The following is a 20,911-nucleotide window of genomic DNA, read 5'->3' as shown; positions in this document are numbered from 1 at the left end:
TGGAGAATGTAAAAGCATTTAAAAGGGTCTGTCTGTGAAATATCAGTCAAAAGTTGATTGTGCCCTTTTGCTTTTCTATGCAGCATATGAAATGCCTCCTCTTTAACTGAACAGGAGATGTGACATGTCATTTGAAACCTAAGAAATGTCCTATCTCCTATGGTTCTTTTCCTTCAAAACATGATCATTTTTCCACTTAATAATATTCATAGTTGCAATTTTTTTCCACACTTACAGACGCGTGAAGTGTGAGGCTGTAAAATCCCTTTGAACTTTTCTCGGTGCTAGGAAGGACAGCGACATTAATCTTCTCCACCTAATTCAAAACCAGATCAGCTAATATATTTCACAGACTTTTCATCTCTTCAACTCAGATAAGGTAGGTAGCATTCCACCAGGAACAAAAAAACCAAATACTATTAATAGGGGAAGATAGGTGACTATTTTGAAAACAGTGTGAGAATTCAGCATAGCATTGTTGCTTTTAGTATGGGATAGTAAGGACATTCTCTGGCACATAACAGAATGTATTTAGGCTATTTAAGCTTTTCAGTTTAACTGCAAAGCACAGTGTGGTTTTTATAAGGATAATCACTATGAAGCTATTTAAAAAACCACAAACATAAAAGTACAAGTTCAGTTTACTTAGCTAACTACATATATCAACAGAGACACAATTAACAACAAAATATTTATTACAACAATTAAAAATAATAATAAACTTTAAATATTCACTCACCAGTGCCAATACTATTTGACCATTGCATAGAAAAACATCAAAAGAAAGAGGGAAGAAAAGAGAATAATAACTTCAATACATCATAAATTTTCCTTAACAATGCAATACTTGAATACAGAAAAGTCTGATCCTGGTGGAGCCCAGACTCCATCCTCACAGACCAGAAACCTGATCACTAGGCTCCGATACCAGCATAAGAACTGACAGCTGTTCCCAGCAGCTCTTTATGTGAATACAGAACATGCAAGGCAATTTGATGAGCTCACCATGAGCAGATGCCTGTATCATACAAACACCATTTCACTCAGTATTGCTAAGAGGAGCTTAGAAACTGAGTTGGTATACATGATAACCCTAAGGCTATACTGCAGCAAGAGGACTGGACAATATGGGATATTAGCTCTAATCTAAGGTTCACTGTTATGTGACTAAACAGATTTTGGTCTTCATGGCAAAAATCTATATCTTCCCACCTGCAAAGTCCATGTAAAAAGCAATAATTACAAAATCATAAAGTTGGGATTTAGGGAAGAGGAGGGGGTTGGGGGGCGCAGTTAGGATTAAATTCTGTCATTCTGTCAAGAGAAGAGCAGTGTACAGGAGTATTTCTCACTCTGCCTCCACCATTAAAGAGCCCTTTAACTTCCACCTCACTCACGCATGCACACCTCTAAGAGCACATTATCATTCTTACTTGTACTCAGGGTTGTCCATCCACTTAGCATACAGTTCAGATGACAGGTTCAAACAGTCTTCGAGGCCCAGCCAGCACGCAGTTGCAAAAAGTTTTTCCAAATACACTCTTGAAGGGAAGCCAAAATATCAAGAATAAAAGATGTGTATTCCATATTTGGAGTACTTGAACCGTGCTTGAACAGCACAGTTTCAGCACGATGCTTTTAACCCAGGAGAACCTCTACTAGGAACAGTTGAGGTTTAATAAAAACAAAAAATTAAACTACAAATAATGGATTCCTGACATCAATATTCATGGATTTTAGTGAGGCTACCAATGTACCATCATTTTCCTTAGTTTTTTGTTTGTTTTATATTGCTTTGATAGTTTTAAGAGACTAGCTGCATCTACTCCAAATCATCCTGACATTCAAGACCATGGCTTCAGTAGCCTTGCAAAATGAACTATTTTAAAGTTCTAGTGATTGATCCATAAATCATGTCTGAAGTTTATTGCTGTCAGTTTTTCCCCAGCTAGCAGCAGCCTGTTGAACCTGTTCTCTCATAAACAAAAGCTACCACCCAGATGATTAAACTATCATCTTTTATGCTCACTGAAGAGACAGAATATATCACAAACTATCCCAACACTGCAGTTTCGTTGGAAGTGTCATCATAAATAACACACGCTTACAGGACAGTAAAAATAACAATTCAGTTACATTCAAAGTGAAGCAGAATACTTACTGAGCAAAATAGTCATCTTCCAAAGCATCAACATTTTGATGAATAAAACCTGCATAATAATGGTATATTGGCAACATTCTCTTTAAAAGGTATTTCTTTTAAAAGAAGGGAAAGAAAAGTTAATTTAGATGTAACTTTTAATTTTACTGTGTTTTTCTTTACTTACTCAGATTTACCCTAAAAACTTACCACTAATAATTTCTTGAGAGCACAACACATTAAAATCAAGTATATAAACTGGGTCTAAAATTCAATACCCCTGTACATCCATTCAAACTGGGAAGTTACTGTTTCACATCACTAGGACCTTTGAACTCATTATGAAAGAAAACAAATGCTCATTCTCAGAGAAAAAGACAGAAAAATAAGTTCTTCTCACACATTTTAAACCTACCTTTACTTTTAAAACTTAAGAGAACTACTATTGTGGGATTGAACTTTAAACAATAGTGAAGTCGTCTTCAAATAGAAGTCAAGGAAATAAATAAGACAATATTATCTCAGGTAGTTCAAATATGGGAGAGAATCATCTCATTTAGTATCTAAACCCAATTTCTTCTTTCTCTCCATGAAGAAGAACTGGAAGGCAGTACAAATCACAGAGCACATACGTTCTATATCCCCTTTATACATAGCAGTGTTATTCTCATTACTTTCTACTGACTATGTACTATGGACCGATCACTGTATTTTCCAGATTCTCAGTTCTACCAAATCTTAGGATCAAGCTCAATATAAAGAATGTGAATAGATTTCCGCTTTACCCTAAGAATTGCTTATGATTCAATGATATTTATCATTGACTAATATATATGAATAAGTGCCTTCTCCTATTTAAAAAAAAAGTTGACAAAATCATGCAAAGGGAATAACAAGAACCATGACTGATCATAGTCATCATTACATTCATTTCAGTCTGATATATTTAAATGGTCTAGTATCTTTCCTAACTAACAAAAAAGGTGATACCTTTAAAAGTGGATATACTTCATAGTTCTTCAGAGTACTTTCCAAATTCTCAGGTACTAGGTTTAACAAAACCACATTCCATATGAAGAGTTCATCTTCTTTGGCAAGGTACTTTGTTAGTTCAAGTGCTGTTTCAATCTGAATGTATCCAAACCTATTGAAGATAAAAAACCTCATACTTGAGTATACCTATTCAGATCAATTACCTACCATAAATTTCTGTTTATTTATGAAACTAACAACTAAACATCAGGATACTGCATGGAGAGTGACCTAGAAAAGACATTGGAAAAATAAAATAAATACAAAACAACGGTGTCTTTAAAAGCTGAACTCTCAAAACATTTATTACAGAGCACAGTGCCACTATCAAAGTAATAGGATGATCACAGCAGTAAGCACAGCAGTATGCAGACTGTAGTCTGCCTGTGTCTGCAGGATATAGTTTAGGCACATTTACAGCATGCATTAGTCTCACTAGAACAAAATGAAGACCACTGTTTTGAATTATAATACATCTGTATTTTTACTGCTAAACAACATGTTTTCATCACAGATTCTTTTGTGAAATATATATTATTGTAAAAATCAAACAATTTAATTCACATGCACACCATTCTTGGAATTAGCAACTTCAGCATGGTATTTCTGTGTCTCAGTGTGGAATTAGCAAGGAATTCATTCTTTCCCAGTAAAATTCCAATTCAACCCCTCTCCTCCAGAACAGAAACACTTCTCGTGTACTTACATAGGAGAACAGTTGTATACTTCACAGTTACATTCGTTATTACACACTAAGTTCTTCACAAGAAAGGCCATTTGTATGAGAGAAGGAATGGGAATTTTTACTTGCTCCTCTCAGAGCTACTTTCATGGGCTACCTCTGAGGGGGAGGGAGTATACTTTGGCCACCTCCTCCCTGAGCTCCCACATCATAGGTGTCTGATGTTTTGGGGATCTCTGGTATGTTTGAGGCACAGACATATTTATGGCTTCTTCAGCTCCCTGCAGTACTACTGACCTCCCTAGCACCACAGACATGAACAACTGAGTCATCCACCAGCAAGAGAAATGGAAGAGGTATTAAGAGTGATGTAGGACAGCATAGCTGACATAGCCCAGAATAAATTAAGGAAAATTCAGAATGTTTATTCACGATCTTTTTTCTGTTAAAAGAAATATAGGTTAGTCCATAAAAACCTCACGACAGTGGCATTATTTAAAATATTTCCTTGGAGTTGGAATAAAAGTTAAGAGAAATTTTGAAATAAATCACTCAGCACTGACAGAAGAATGTATTAAGTACTTAACTCCCCCACCATTTTGTCAAAACAGCTGTTGTTCTTACGGGGCATATATAGGTAGGAATGAATGAAGCAGAAATATCAATGTTGAACGCAACCATGTAGTTTAATAATTTTCTATGACATATTTGAAACATACTTACTGTGTCAACGCAAAAACATCATCTATCAGCTGGAACCTGCTGACAGTGGGAATAACCTGCAGAAAGCATTCATATGGTGTTAATAGACCTAAACGCGTCATTAAGAGTTTAAAAAAACTTTACTATGTTTCAGAAGGATGAGACAAGATCCTAACACTTTTTCTAAGCCAAAATCTCCTACAAAACATCATAAAATGGATCCTGCATTTTAAGCTGAAAATACATATGTGCTTTTAGGGATGCTTATATATATAACTGTGTAACTATACAGCTACATAATATATTTTTAATATATATAAATATACAGCTATAGTACATTAAGCACAGAATTTTGAGACCCATCTTGCATGCTGTAATGAAAATTAAAATACGGAAATGCTACATTTCCTAAAAATATCCTAGTTATATCATTTTGGTACATCTTTTCCTTTTGAGGCCTTAGTTCTGAATACATACTAAGATGAGTTCAGAGCAGAGCGTCTGGCACCATCATAAATTAAATGACAGAGACAAAGCCATGGGTGAACCCCTGCCTACAGCTTGTGCTCTTGCAAGGACTGCTGGTCCCTCCTTGTCTTCTCCCAGCTTCCAGGCCCCTTCAGCTCAGCCACTGCTCAAGCAAACCTTCCCACTGATCAGTGCCATCAAATGGCCCAAGTCAGCACACACCTAATTTCCTGCTGACTTAGATCTGCTGTGAAAGAAAAGAGCCTAGAAGAAAGGAAGCCAGTGTGCCATAGAAAGATTTAACGACACTGCATGCTCTGAATCAGCCTCCTGTCCAGACCTTCTGGAGAAGTCATCTGACTGCACAAATTACTGTTATGCTGAAAGCTTAAACTAAAGCAAAACCAATGAGCTGACACTACTACTGGAGCCCCTGGCTCACTCTAGGGCTAGGCAACATTAAATACTATGCAACCCCATATACAGCCACACGTATAGGCAAGTCAGATTTTTTTTTTTTAAAATTTCACTGGCAGAAATACTGTGCTTTGAGGAAAAATGGAATCAAAAAGCTTTCTCCCAGCTTTCCTTCTCCGTGGTTACCTAACAGCAGATAAAGCTCAGTCACTCATCCATACTGATAATTCTTTCAGCCAAATTTAAGAGATAGCAAGAATCACAAACAGTTAAGACAACTTTGAAGACAGAATGTAATCTCATGTAAAGTTATTTTTCATGATTATGTGAGCTATTTTGGCCTATTCCTCTTCCACTATGGAAGACTGCCAGTAACTTCAGTGGTGCAACAGTGTATCATTTCTTCTTACGTGATACATGAGTTTCTCATTGTTCCAGCTTTTCATCAGTGTCATTACTGGTAAGAATTGCAAGAAGAAATACATTGAAAGAATCTATTTATAAGCTTGAGAAAACAAATATGATCTTACCTTTGGATCATTTTCAAGCAAGTGTGCTAATCTTTTTAAGTTTAATTGATCATAATTCACTCTGTAGTATCCACTTAAATTCACATTTAGCAAGATCCAGTCATATTCTGACTCCGATACTTGCATTTCAGGAAATACTTCTGTAAAGTGACATTAAAATGTATCATTTTCTTTTCTGTGCCCTGCTAAATTCTTTTGTATTTATGAAGACTGGGCTTGGGGCTCCTCTGAGATCTGAGACACAAGTTTGAGACTGGACTCAAAGAAAATCGCCCAAAAGCTCGGTGCATTTGTGATCTCTGCTCTGCACAGCAGCAGAACTTCAAGAAGCAACTGACTCCTCAGGTACCAAGCACCTTGAGACGGCAAAGGGAAGGCTGAAGACCCACTTTGCTCCTACCCTTTATCTCATAGGCAGCTGGGAGAGTTCAGAAAGGTTACCCAAGAATAAACAGTCTGGATGAGGAGCAATACTTTCACATGCCTGCTGCAGGGCATGCACTGCCAGCATGCCTGCTTCTCCCAGTGCTGCTCCAAAACACAAGTCTCAGAACCTTATGGAAGAACTGACTACCTACCAGTATTCACATAAACACAGATCAAGGAAAGCAAGCCAGCTAAGTTTCTTCATGCAAGAAACAAGTAATCAAAAGTTTTATTTTAAATAAATGTCCCATAGTCCTTTTGAGTTACATCACTCACTAAAGGCCTCCTCTGCAGTCTCATTTCATCTCACTACTACCTACTTTATGTGTGCTTGTCTGATTACTTGCTCCTGATAGCCTACAGAGCCTACTGGCTCTGAAGGAGCCAGTGCAGCTTTGAAGACTCTATGCAGCCTCATCACAAGAGGATTCCAATGCTGCTTTAACTGGCTATGATCATCCTGATTTAAGAAGGTGGTAAACTCTCTTAAGAGAATAAATTAATATTGGTGAGTAGTCTAGACCCAGCACTGCTCCACTCTCAACCGAAGACTGAGACTTCAGTGTGTTTTGACAGAGCAAGTACTGCAGGGTTCATCCTCAGTCATCTTCACAAATTAAATGAGAAGGAAAAGTGGCACATGACAGATACTGGCACAATAATTTAAAAACAGCATGGGTGGCTAGAAAATGGCACTAGCAGTTCTTTCTGTCATGGCATATTGGTTTAATACTCTGCTCGTCATCAAAAGCACTTTTAGATCCAGCTAAATAACAAAACTATGCTCTTCCACTCCCCAGGGTGTGTGAAACACGTTCTATCATAACAGCACCCTTTTCCTAGTGTGTCTTTTTATGCTGCAGAGACATGTATCATTCAGGGACCATGACCAACACAATTGCATGGGCAGAGACTAAGTATGTAGACATTGCCTGAGGAGTCCTAAGCCAACAGGACAGGCTTTTAACACTGTAGAGTGCAGTGCTCAATGAGTATTCTTGGCTACTGGTATCAGCCCAATTTCTGGCTTAGAGTTTAATTTAACCTGTTCAGAAGTAAGATAAATTAACTCCTGCAGAGCTATCTGCAGCAAAAATACACATACACAAAAGTGCTTTTGAGAGGTTTCCTTGTTAGGTATTGTTATGCCACTGCATCAACTATTCCAAAATTCAAGTTAAAATTGTGCTTTGTACCAAAACCCTCATTTTCATTTACCAAACCATTCTCACGAATACCTCTGAATGACTACATTAACGGATTTCCACTAGAAGCCATTTCAACCTCACAAGAACAAAACGGTAACTGAATTTAAAATTACCCTTAACATTTCTACCTTTGTAAGAAGCCATTTCTTTTATTTATGCATCAAAACTTAAAAAGGATTTTTCTTTTAATCGTAAAATATAAATGCAAGTTCCTTGACAGAATAGCGTCTGTTAAGTTTCATACATGGCTTTCAAATCCAAGTGGAATCTGTTTTAATCCTGAATTTCTACTTTAGTCCCTGCAGGCATATGTAACATGATGGGTTTTTTTCATAAATTCTGTAGCTCTTAAGTCACGTGATTGGTGAGGAAATGGAACTGTAATCACTTCAGCAATAAAAAATTAGCATGACACTAGTCCTTCTAGCAAGTGCTGCCTAAAAATTCTCTTCTGCAAATTTACTAATTTTTCACCTTAGCAATCACTTGTTTCTTTAACTTTAACTCTAAAGCATTCAAAGAAATAAACATCCACTGTTTGCTTATTTACTTGTTCATACACTGTGAAATGACCGCTGGAGTTATCTTATTACCTCAAAAAGAGGGAAAGTAGCTTTTAACCACTGCAAACAGAGGGTGGAGAGCTGGGATATTGTATATGTTGTAGCACACAACATATTGTAGTTTTCCTCTTAAGCATTCCACAAACACATCAGTCTCTGCATCTCCTTGTAACTGATTCAAAACCTGATGGAGTTCAGGGCTGACTTGCCAAAGAGCAACAATTACCCCCTTCTGATGACTACATTTCTTCTTTCTCAAAAAATATAGCTGTTTATTGGAAAGCACTGAGATGAGAAAGAACTGAATTTTTTATTTGCTTGGAGATGCCCATAAACCCATTTTTCTATTGTAAGCCTTTAAAACTTTTTAAAATTCTACTCTTTTGGTAAGAGTATTTTTGCATTTAATTTGCATGAACATTAAATCACATGGTGTTGAAAATATTAATTTTCCGGTTTTACAGATATCCATGTGTGATAATGTTGGGCCACTTCACAAAGCTGGTTTTAACCTTTTTCAGTCTTCGTACCTACTATTTGAGCTTGATCATTTTCTGATATGTCACAGCTGAGATCCTACTCAAAAGCACTCATTAACACCAATGGGATCTGCTGGAGTAAGAATAGTACAGAAGCATAAAGAGCTAGGAGTTCGGGTTTTTGTACAAAATTACAAAATCAAAGGTACTGTGAAAGTCTCTATTCATAATAGGCATTCTACCATATTATTAAAAACATACACTGAAGTGTGATACAACATAGAAAAAAACCAATATATTAACCTATTTGAAAATCTCATGCTATTGTAGAATAAAATCAGCACAATAGATAGACATTTCTGAAATAAAGTTCTATCTCCCTGTTGAATTGAAGTTCTGTTTATAGAGGTGTTAGGTGTGTTTTTATCAGCTGGTTTTAGCATGTGTGAAAAAACACATTACTTACTGCTGCTTTTATCTAGCCACATTAAAGGTTGTGATGATCCATTTTTCATCCACGAAATAGGAATAATCCATGTGTTACTTAACAAAGAAGAGAGAATATGATTAGTTCTTATGCTTTAAAAAAACCCAACCCTCTCAGCTGATGCTAAACTAGATTGCAGATTAGTTCCTTCTTACAAGAATCTCCATCTGCCTTCTCTCCTCTCTGATACACAAAACCTCATCAGATGGTGGTAATTTTGCTGTATCAGCACTTAGGTTCAGCCAAGATAAGCGAGTTTTAGCATGGATGTAAATAGGCACTCATATCTAGACTACTATTTGATGCTACGTATTTGAATACCACTGTATCTCTATACACTGGCTTGCTTTCTTCAGGCAGTAGTTTTATTCTCCACAAGTATTACACTTCACCCTATTTCTAGAGAATGTAAGGCTCCTTTACGGAAGAGTATCTACTAAAAAAGGCTCCAGGCAAGCAATACAACTGTAATTCTGACAACTGTAATTTCCTTCCTGAGGGAGCATAAACCTCGTGGCAAAAACAGATGAAAGCTACAAAACCCTGAAGCTGCTCATGAAAATGAAAAATGCTGTAATATTTTTCCTGGATTTGCTTAAATTCACATGCCATTGCTTCTTGCTGAAACTAAAGTAAAGGATTTAACATTTGTACCTTGCAACTCCTTATCTGAGCTAAGCAAAGACACTGAATGGCCTAATCCTCTGCATTTCCTGGAGCTTGGAAGCAAAGGAAACTCTAGTTCTCAGGAAAATTTCTCTTGGCTGTTTGTATAACGAGCAATAGCAGCCAGGGAAAAACTGTTCTGGGCTTTGCCCTCCATTATACTTTTTCCCCACCTGAGAATTCATCCCACAGGCCCCGTCCACACATCCCAGCACTCATGATGGCTGCTGAATTTCATTAAATTTCAAACTCTAGCCATGGGTTTCCAAAGTGGATGACCAAAGGCAGCTCCTTCTATCACTGTTTTTAGGCATTGAAACAAGTAGCACAGGTTGCAAAAGCACCAGGGACTTGGCAGTGTACACTAACAGGAACTTCTGAGCTGCATGTCAGGTACTCAGCATTTTCTGAGAAAGGGGTCATTTATATAAGTACTTAAATGCAACCTGTTTGCCCTTGCCAAGCAGAAGAGACTGGGAATATGTGCCCTGAAAAGAAGCTACAACATGGTTCATCCAGGTGCCCAGTCCATACAACTGAGGGATGAGGAAAGATATTTCCAGGAAAAACTCCTGCCCTGCAACCTATTCATGGCCTGTGTCTGTCCTTACAAAGCCATTATGTGGCTGGAAAAGTCACTACTCCAGAGGAAAGCAACCTTTTGCCAAAACAGGTGGCTTGCAGAACTATTGCAAACTCTACTCTCAAACAAATTTTATTGACAGCTCATGACATGAAAAAACATAAGTTAAAAAAATTAGGTGGTCAAAACATAATGTCCTAACTGAAGAGTTCCCTGCAAAAAATAGGGTATAAACATAAAATAAAACCCGAGCTAAACATACTTGTAAGAATCAGTACTGTTTTCATTCTTTTTATTAAGAAATTGTTCCTGACTGATTGTGCCAGTGCTTAGATTTAATGTCAAAACTGGAAACCCATTTTGGCACGTCCAGGAATCCATTATTTGTTTTACTGATGCGGGCAACTGAACTTCATCCTGTGCATCTACAACCTGCAAGAGAAACAGGAATTATAATTATTAATAGTAAACAGGTACTTACTGATATTACTTCAGCAACACTCTAGGGGTTGTTTTAACATCTTAGAGAAAATGTAACTGCTTAGAACCAGTTTGCTGGTCTTTGATTCATGCAAAAATCTATGTAACAAAGTGAAAAGAACATTACTGACATAATTACAAAAACAGCATAAGCCTTTTTCGGATTTACAGAATACAGAGATGACATTTCTCATTCTTACAGCCTGACTGCTAAACTTTCTCTTTTAGTGTTAATATTCTTACATCCCAGTATGTCTACGACAGACTTAATTTGTTAATTTCACTCAAATAAAGCTGCCAGAACACAAAGATTTTTAAGTGACTACCTAATCAACAAACTCAACAGTAAAGACAGATTGAAAAAGATACTAAGCTGGAGTCCCAACTATTGTGAGCTGGTACTGTCTCTGTTGGCTTAAAAGATGTGACAGCCTTGTATATCTGAAATTGCGGCAATCTTGTTCTTAAATTAAGACTTAGTCTGCAACACAATGGAATCCTTCTTTAGAGGAACAGGAAAGTGGAATTTTAAAAAATAAACCTATTATTAGCACCTGGTTTTTTATTCAGATTTCTGCCAAAACCAGCAAAGGGAAAAATGCTGAGCTACCCCCCTTGGTATAGACTTTGCTGAATTTGTGACATATCAGGGTCTTGGATCATCAAGCCCAGAGCGTCACACATGCTGATCTGACAAAACTTAAGCCCCAGAAGAACAGGCTATGCAATTTCATGTAGGCTTACCAATCTCCATAAAACCCAAAATTCCACCTGGCCCTGATTTCCCATCTCATCTCTCTACTCCTTACACCTAGCTCCACTGATCTCAGGTGCAGTAACGCAGCCAAATAAACACTTGTGAAGACATTAGCTGAAGGAGTCAGCACAGCAAATTTTATGCAAAAAAAGACTGCGCTACGGATAGCCAAACTCCAGTGCACTCTTCTACAAACCTATATAAATTTGGACTGTGCAAAAGACCAGAGCAAGAATACCAGACATAAAATGAGTACCATCTGTATGTGGGTCCAGAGATCATCTTGGTTAGCATTTGAGAAGGAAAATTCTTTCAGATATGACTGTACAGAAACAAACAGAAGCATCAGAATTCATGAGGGTTCAGTGAAAAACATCAACAAGACAAACAGTGATTTGTGCAATTCTAAATTTCAAGCTTACAAATCAAGATAAAGGTGTTAGTTTTTCAAACTTACAGTTAGTGCTCTGATAAACAACTTCTGAGTAAGGAAACCAGAAAGCATCCAGGTAATAGAAGCCCCCTGGAGTAGAGAAAATACTGTGAGAAAACATGAATTATTATTGCAATTATTATGGCAATATTTTTTCAAACTATGTTTCAGAGAAGTTTATCAGGCTATGCTTCATATTTCATGGAGGTTAAGAATGTTTCCACTGTTTCTTTCATAGCCAAATAGATTTGCAGCATCCAATATATTTGTGTGTGCAGCGGAAACAAATATTGAATGACAAAACTACCTACAAAAATAATTGTAATTCAACAGAATATTCCACTGTTCCTCTCAAACCCACTTAGTTTAACCTACCATTAGTTTAGAATATACAAGAAATGGAAAGAATTTTATATTTTTTAACCTTGTTGTACGTGATGCTGTCAAACAGAGACATTAAAGAAAATGATCCTTTGATCTTGTCTTCACTCTCTGACAGTGATCGAACTCCTATTTCATTGTCTTCCCTTAAGACAGGTTGTACAACATGATCATAAAAGATTGTATCCTACAAGAAAAAGACAAACCTAAGTGATCTGAAGAGAATATAATTATTCTCAGGAGTGAATGTAATTATGGGATTAGCATTAGTAGAAATAGTCTGTCAATAAACAAGGAACGATGCTTTTTCCCCTCCCTTACTTCCCCGTGAAGTAAAAGGAGCCTCACACCTGATCCTAACATTTTCCACATGCAACATCATTACTACTCAGGGCAGTGAAAATTTTACATCTGAGAAGACTGTGGGCTTGGGTCTGACAAAGACAATTACAGTGTCATTCTCAGGGAAAAATATGTCAACTATATTAAAGAGCAAATGCACAAATACTGAAAACTCAAAACTTGTATCTCATTTACATCTGTATGTCATTAATGTAGCAGCATTTTCCTCCTAAATTCTCTGTTTCTTCTGCTGCAACCCTGAGTAATAACCTAAAAAATTAGCTACTAAAGGTAGCAAGGCTTAACTATGTGGCATTATTTCTCCTGTCATCCAGTAGAAATATGGAGGCAAAACGGCTCCTTTGGTACAAATCAGTGAAGTTTCCTTTTTATCAAATGATGGTTCATTCATTCATTATAAAAAACATGTTTTTTTAAAACACTGAAGGCCACTTTGAGCACTTCTACTTCTCAAGGAGAAGAACACAGGATTCCATTAACAGTATTGAATTTGTTGACTGATTTTTCTCTTCGTAAAGAGCCAGTAAATTTAATTTTCAGGATTCAGTGTGTAATTGGGTGCCTATCAGTGGCACAAAGTCTAGTCAGAGGCCAGTAACTAGCAGTGTACCCCAGTGGCAAATATTGGGTCCAGTCCTGTTCAGCATCTTCATTAATGATCTGAGTGATGGGACTGAGCGTACCCTCAGCAGGTTTGCAGATGACACAAAACTGGGAGGAGTGGCTGATACACCAAAGGGTCATGCTGCCACCCAGACGGACCTGGACAGGCTGGAGAAGTGAACTGACAGGAACCTCATCAAGTTCAACATGGGGAAGTGCAACTCCCCTGCATTTGGGGAAGAACAACCCCAGACACCAGGACATGCTGGGGGCCACCCAGCTGCAAAGCAGCTTTGCAAAAAAGGACCTGGGGGTCCTCCTGGACACCAAGCTGAACATAAGCCAGCGATGTGCCCTTACAGCAGAGAAAACTAATGGTATTTAGGGCTGCATTAGGAAGAGCATTGACAGCAGGCTGAGGGGAGGTGATCCTTCCCCTCTACTCAGCCCTAGTGAGGCCACACCTGGAGTGTGGGATCCAGTGCTGGGCTCCCCAGTAGAGGAAAGATATAGAGCTACTGGAAATAGTCCAGTGAATGGCCATGAAGTTGATGAGGGGACTGTCATGTCAGACATGTCAGCATGTCAGACATGAGGAATGGCTGAGAGAGCTGGGATTGTTCAGCCTGGAGAAGGGCTCAGGGGAAACTTATCAATGTATAAAAATATCTGAAGGGAGGGTGCAAAGAGGACAAAACCATGCTCTTTTCAGCAGTGCCCAGTCCCAGAGGCAATGGGCATACACTGAAACACAGAAGGCTCCCTCTGAACATCAGGAAACACTTTTGCACTTCAAGGGTGACCAAGCACTGGCACAGGTTGCCCACAGAGGTGGTGGAGTCTCCATGCTTTGAGATGTCCAAATGTCACCTGGACCCAGCCCCAGGCAACTGCTTTAGATGGCCCCACCTGAGCAGGGGGATTGGACCAGATGATCTCCAGTAGTCACCTCCAGCCTCAGCCAGTCTGTATTTTGTGATTGTGTACGGCACATAAAACAGCGCTGTGTTCTTGCACCTGTGTAATTTACTCTGGATTTCCAAGGCAAATCCCATAATTGTAATTTGTCAAATGGAACAGAGCTAAATCCAGTTGTTGGCCAGTCATGAGCAGGGTTCCCCAGTGTGCAGTGCTGGGGCAGTCTTGTTTAATATCTTTATCAATGATCTGGATGAGGGGATCGAGTGCACCCACAGTAACTTTGCAGATGACACCAAGTTGGGCAGGATTGTTGATCTGCTTGAGGGTAGGAAGGCTCTGCAGAGGGACCTGGACAGGCTGGATCGATGGGCCAAGGTCAGCTCTAAAAGGTTTAACAAGGCCAAGTGCCAGGTCCTGCACTTGAGTCACAACAACCCCAGGCAATGCTACAGGTTTGGGGCAGAGTGGCTGGAGAGCTGCCTGGCAGAGAAGGACCTGGGGGTGCTGGTCAACAGTCAGGTGAACATGAGCCAGCAGTGCCCAGGTGGCCAAGAAGGCCAACAGCATCCAGGCTTGTATCAGCAACAGCGTGGCCAGCAGGAGCAAGGAACTGATCGTGCCCCTGTACTTGATGCTGTTGAGGCCGCACCTTGAATATTGTGTTCAGTTTTGGGCCCCTCAGGACAAGGACAGTGAGGTACTGCAGCACGTCCAGAAATGGGCAACGAAGCTGGTGAAAGGTCTGGAGAGCAGGTCTTATGAGGAGAGGTTGAGGAAACTGGGGTTGTTTAGTCTGGAGAAGAGGAGGCTGAGGGGAGACCTTATTGCTCTCTACAACTACCTGAAAGGGGGCTGTAGCGAGGTGGGGGTTGGTCTCTTCTCCCAAGTTATTAGTGATAGGATGAGAGGAAATGGATTCAATATGTGTCAGGGGAAGTTTAGTTTGGATACTAGAAAAAATGTCTTTACTGAAAGAGTGGTCAGGCATTGGACCAGGCTGCCCAGAGAGGTGATGGAATCACCATCCCTGGAGGTGTTCAAAAAATGTGTAGACATGGCTCTTCAGGGCATGATTTAGGAAGCATGGAGGTGTTGGGTTGACAGTTGGACTTCATGATCCTAGAAGTCTTTTCCAGCCTTAATGATTCTGTGATTCTATGAGTTAGTGCCCACTATTAAAATTTACTTTATGGAAATAAATAAAATGACAATTGTTGATTTTTAGAAAGACAAGCTTCTAAATGAAAATATTAAAAAAGAGGAAGACTTTTTTCCAGTTTAAGATTTGGTGGCCTTTATACTTTTTAATGATATTAAATACTGCTTTAGAGAGAATAAAGTGAGCTGTTGTTGAAGTTCAAAGCAGGGGGTTAGCATATGCCATGACCTAAGAATCCTTCTGACAGAATTTGTTTGACATGCCTGTATTAGTTTCCAATTAAGCATGAATTAAGTACTTCGGTGAATTAGAGAAGGAAAGTGATGAATGGTATTTCATCAGAGCCAAATAAAAAGTAGACTGGATTGACTGTAGTCAATTTGGCCTGCCCAGAGTAAAGGCTTCTCCTTTCTTCAGAAGCCGAGGGCACTGTGCACAGACATTTATGATTGCACATGTAAGAGCATCTCATCTCATGGCTACAATTAGCAGTACCTACTGTCCTGTCTCAGACTTTAATGATGGATAGAGTTTTCTAATATGCTCTGGAATTTATGCTTATTCCCATTTGGGTGGAACGGGAAGGACTTTTATCCTGTTGTTGGGCTAGCTATGTGCACTATATTTGCCTTATCCACAACCAGACATCTATGGACCCAGTGGGGTAAACAGACTCAAAATGGCCCAACTTACTCACTGCTCAGTAAAGGTACCCAGGTATGGGGTGCTTGGGAAAGAGTTTGGACAGGCAGGAAGGCAAACCATCAGCTACAGAAGCCAGGACAGAAAGCCAGGTTTGTTAAATGACAGATCTAGGGCAAAACACCAATTCCTTGTCTCTGCAGAATCACAGCTGTCCAGCTGTCCTCTGCGCCAGTTGTAGAAAAGTTGGGTTTGATGACAGCCTCCAGCAGATGGAAACCCTCCAGGGAAGAGTCAAGACCTATTGGTCTTTCCCAGGGGACTTAAGTTAGTAATGCCATGGCTTGATTAAATCCCATCTCCTGCACCTTCCTCATCTTCCTACATGATGGAACTTTGCTACTTTAGCTTGCTTACTTCAGTAAGCGTTAGTACTTACCAGTGAAAGCTTGGGTTCAACAAAGGTAGCTCCCAGGTACTCAAAGTAAGAGGCCAGTCCCTCATTAAGCCACAGATCATTCCACCAGTTCATTGTAACGAGATTTCCAAACCACTTAAATAGAAAGAAAAAATGTCTCAACATCTCTTTGGACTGCTGTTTTCATTTTTGCAGGTTCAACACACATACCTATGCTGCAGTAACTTTATTTAATGTGTGTATGTCAATTGAATAAAATGCTGCATATTCCTTCAGATAGTGAAAAATCAGCAGAAAAAGATGCATCTTGGAAAAAATCAGAGGTTCAGGGCAGTTATTTTTTAATTGTTTCACCTATAATTTCATACCATGAGTATGGATGTCAATGCTTTATGTCATTCGTTTATTCAATTTTAAACACTTCCCAATAAAATTTAAAGATCAAAAAGATCAGGCTGTGATTAAAAGTAGGGCATTTATCAAGGAATTACAAAAGCATTTTCCCATGTTCTTAACAAAAAGAAATTGACAGAGGGATGATTAAATGAACTGGGGAAACAACCATTTCCAAATCAGCAAATCCCTATCCTGGCAAGGAATAAAACTTTCGCAACAGCTGCTACATAGTCATATTTGGCAGTTCACATTTAACAAAAAACTTATCATTTGTGGATTCCTATTTTATTTGTTAATTTTTAAAAACTTGAACTACAACTTTGTTTTAAAATAGTTTAATAAAGTACTGGCATTTGTTTTATTGGCCTGCAATGAAAACACTCTGCTCATCTGAAAGTCTGAAAAGTTACAGACCTTGTCAGAAGGACAAACTAGTGCACTAGCCAAGTTAAACTCTTTCGCTAATTTTGTTGACTAAGTGCAAACACTTGTTGCTCTGGCAAACAACAGTAAATTAAACATAGTCAATAAAAAAGTGAAATTGCATTTTCATTCCAAACCAAATAAGAAAATTTTTTTACATGTCTATGAAAACTGGAGAAAGGTCCAGCTACAGTACAGTATGTGTTCATGCTAATTTTGTTCTATTGTACCATAAGCTGTTTCTTACAGAAAAACAAATACCTTTTGCAATTTGTACGTGCACTCCGACTACAAAATAATACTTAAGGAGTCCAATGATTCTTCCACTGAAGTACTAAGTATATTTTATATAGACAGAACTGTGTCACCCCTACAGTTTTTTCTAGTATGGCATTCTGGTGCTGTGTAAGAAATAAGTAACCGATTAACGGTTTTGTATCAGTGAGTCCTGTGCAGTCAGTACACAGTCTGTAATATGACGGAATCTGCTTTTCATATTAATTTATCAACTGAATGTATTACCAAATAGTCTTTCAATCCTCTACTGCTCACACCCCTACTGTGAAGTCACTATTTTTCTTCTGTGGATCAGTGACTGCATCATCAGCGACTGGAAGGAAACAGCCTTACAGAAAAATAAATGTACAGAATTTTTACCACATGCCTGGTGTCCTAGCTCATGTGACACAATTATGGCAATCATTGCCTTTCTGCTTGTGAATTTATCACGTGGGAGGTACATCAATGAAGATTCTTGGAAAGTCATTAGCCCCCAGTTTTCCATAGCACCTGCTCCAAAGTCAGGCAGTGCAACCAGATCTAAATTGATTCAAAAAGAGAAAAAAAACACCAAAAGGGCAGCTTTAAAATTTTCAGAAGTAAAATGCTCACATGATTTTAATGCTTGCACTGGTTCAGTGTGCAATTAAAGGATACCACATTTTACTGATTCTTTGCTGTATTATAGCAAACCTCTTGCAAATGGTCTGTGAAATTTCTTCTTGTCATACTTCTCCTCTACAATTGCCACTCTTTTAGGGGGGCATGTAATAAATTCCCATGAAGCCCAGATCTGTACTGTATCTTGTACATACAAATGTTTTGAACAAAAATGAAGGCTGTATTCTACCAAAGCTAGGAGACAATATATTCACTTCCGGCTCTCAGAAATCTTTCTCTGTATGAGTTTCTCATGTGCTTGAGAAGGATCATACTCACCTCTTTCTTCAGCCTAGCAATTGATAAAAAAAAATCTTGCTCTTTCAGCTCATGAGTAGAGGAATCATTTCCACTCTTATCTGAAAGGTGCCTTAGAAAACATCATCTTTTTGTTTCCACAGCAGGGCTGTTAACCTCTGTACTCCCCTTCTGCCTTATGCACAGGGAGCAGTTTTCCAGTTCAAATGTGAGAGTTGGACAAAACAGAGATGGCCCTTGGATGAACATCAAGAATCTCAAAGGAAAATATACTGTTTAAACTCAGCAGCGAAGAGCAAAATTTGCAAAAGGTATACAGAGCATTTTGGAAGCAGACACAAGCTTGTACTCCAAACCAGCTGACCATGAGACACTTCCAGTCCAAAAGCAATGCAGTTAACCTAAGTGTGATGCTGAACCCAAGCAAAGCTAGACTGCACCTCAGCAGGGCTTATCGCCTCAGGCTTACGCAAGGATATTTCACTTTTGGTGAGGCAGCCCTCACATAGCCAGCCTGGGGCAAGAGACCTCACGTATAACTGCAGTAAAACCACAGGAAGACAAACCTTTAAATACCTATAATTTTAGATGTATGTATTCTTAATTTCACATTTTGAGTTCACAATAGAAATCTCTAACATTTACAAGAAGCTCTTCTTCATTGATCTAATCCTATTGATTTTTAAGCAAAACGTTGAAGAAAGTCAGTGGGAAATGCAGTGGTATTGCATGATATTACAGCGGGGACTGTAATGGTATTACAGCATTCTGAGACACTGAAATCTTACCTAACAGGAAGCCTGCGATACTATTCTTCTATTTCAATTTTGTAATATTTTTGTACTAATGAATTAGTGTATTGACGTTGCTGCTAAACAGAAGAACACAAGCAAGAAAAAGAATTATCTACAGACTTTGAGTAGCTTGTATGATTACTAAGATAACAAAATGTAAAAAGTGACGATTGCATATATTACATTTTCCATAACAAGTGTAGTGTTAAATACACTGGGATATAACACATTTACACAGATGAAAATTCATTTCTTTCAAGTGCTGAAATACTGATTTGACAAATCAACATATTATCTAGTCAAGAAAGGAGGGAAAATCTTCCTCCACAATCCTGCAATCTGCCAAGATCATGGGCAGGCCAAAACTCATTTTAAGTAAGAACTGCCTTCTGTGCTTTCAATATTCTACAATTTTGTAAAATATTAATGCTGAAGCCCTTGGGAAGCCAAGTACAAGCACTGAACTGTAGAGTGAACCACATGATGGCACCCTTCTTTCTTGACTGAAGCTTGACTTAACTAACATACCAGATGTCCATTTTAAAGAGAACCAATGTTTTCCTGCAGGAGTCTTTTTCTGGGGAGGATTGTGTGGGAACATATGGCCAACTCACAGATGAAACAGACATTTTGAAGAAAGCATGGAAGGCTTTGGGGAGACGTGCGTTATAGCAAGCATGGATTTACTAGGAGGACATAGGGACTTGCCTATACCAGGTCTATGCACCCCAGAAATAGCCACATGACTGAACAACTCCTTTCTATCCACTTTGCAGCCCATTCATTAGAAAATGATGCTTTAAGAGAATAAGCTTGATGTGAAGGTAAGAGTGCTGAGTTACAGGTTAATAAAAGCCATGATGCAGAAAGTAGAGTTCAGTGAGTTAAAGCTTTAGGGGGGTTATTCCAGAAATGTGGTAAGCTGTAAAAAGAGAATATGGCAAAAGAACCCATTGCTTTTGTGAATGTTACACCATCAGCAGCCATTTCTGGTCCATTTAAGAAAATAAGTAAGCTCACCTGTCTTTGGCAGAGGGTAGCTGACATTAAGTAAGTCTTCCAGAAATGAAAATATTGGGCCTGTGATATTTAAAGCATAGTCAACATACCCATTTTTAACTGCCTCCTTCCGAGCCCAAATACGTATCTGCAGTAAAACAAGGAAGCGTTATTTTAGACAATGCTCTTATTTTAATTTTCTTTGCTTCTTTTCTATGAATCATTGTTTGAAAATGCTGTCTGTCCACACCAGATCATGCAATGAGCTTTTAATGAAAAAATCCCAACCCAAGTTTTGCTGGACCTAACAAGATTTGGCACAGAGCCTAATCCTGCTAAAACCTAGGAGAGTTCCAGCACTTCAAAAGGGCCAAGATTTGTATCCAGCTATACATTGCTGGAACAAATGTACTCCCGATATATATTTTTTTTTATTAAATAGGAAATGCTATGAAACTATTTAGATCCACACATCCTAAGCCAATGTATTCCAGCCAGTGAGTCTGGGTGACAAACTCTCCTTCAGCCCACCGCTCTTTCCCTGGAAAGAGAGAAATGGATG

General features: G+C 38.6%; 1 protein-coding gene across 1 annotated transcript in view; it reads right to left on the bottom strand.

Moving 5' to 3' along the window:
* LVRN (laeverin) overlaps positions 1 to 20,911 on the bottom strand; it is a 42,413-nt gene that overhangs the window by 8,136 nt on the left and 13,366 nt on the right. Inside the window, exons 4-16 of the mRNA XM_075078970.1 lie at positions 20,371 to 20,497; positions 18,024 to 18,178; positions 16,562 to 16,675; positions 12,478 to 12,621; positions 12,078 to 12,143; positions 11,877 to 11,942; positions 10,646 to 10,815; positions 9,114 to 9,190; positions 5,972 to 6,111; positions 4,578 to 4,633; positions 3,131 to 3,284; positions 2,162 to 2,256; positions 1,434 to 1,541 (exon numbers count right to left, since the gene is read on the bottom strand). Coding sequence (XP_074935071.1) covers positions 1,434 to 1,541; positions 2,162 to 2,256; positions 3,131 to 3,284; positions 4,578 to 4,633; positions 5,972 to 6,111; positions 9,114 to 9,190; positions 10,646 to 10,815; positions 11,877 to 11,942; positions 12,078 to 12,143; positions 12,478 to 12,621; positions 16,562 to 16,675; positions 18,024 to 18,178; positions 20,371 to 20,497 — 1,472 coding nt within the window. The remainder of the gene's footprint in view (positions 1 to 1,433; positions 1,542 to 2,161; positions 2,257 to 3,130; positions 3,285 to 4,577; positions 4,634 to 5,971; positions 6,112 to 9,113; positions 9,191 to 10,645; positions 10,816 to 11,876; positions 11,943 to 12,077; positions 12,144 to 12,477; positions 12,622 to 16,561; positions 16,676 to 18,023; positions 18,179 to 20,370; positions 20,498 to 20,911) is intronic.

The sequence above is a fragment of the Phalacrocorax aristotelis genome, chromosome Z (assembly GCF_949628215.1).
Source record: "Phalacrocorax aristotelis chromosome Z, bGulAri2.1, whole genome shotgun sequence".
In the NCBI taxonomy this organism is placed as follows: domain Eukaryota; kingdom Metazoa; phylum Chordata; class Aves; order Suliformes; family Phalacrocoracidae; genus Phalacrocorax; species Phalacrocorax aristotelis.
Note: the sequence above shows the minus strand (reverse complement) of the source record. Positions and strands in the feature narration are given on the sequence as shown.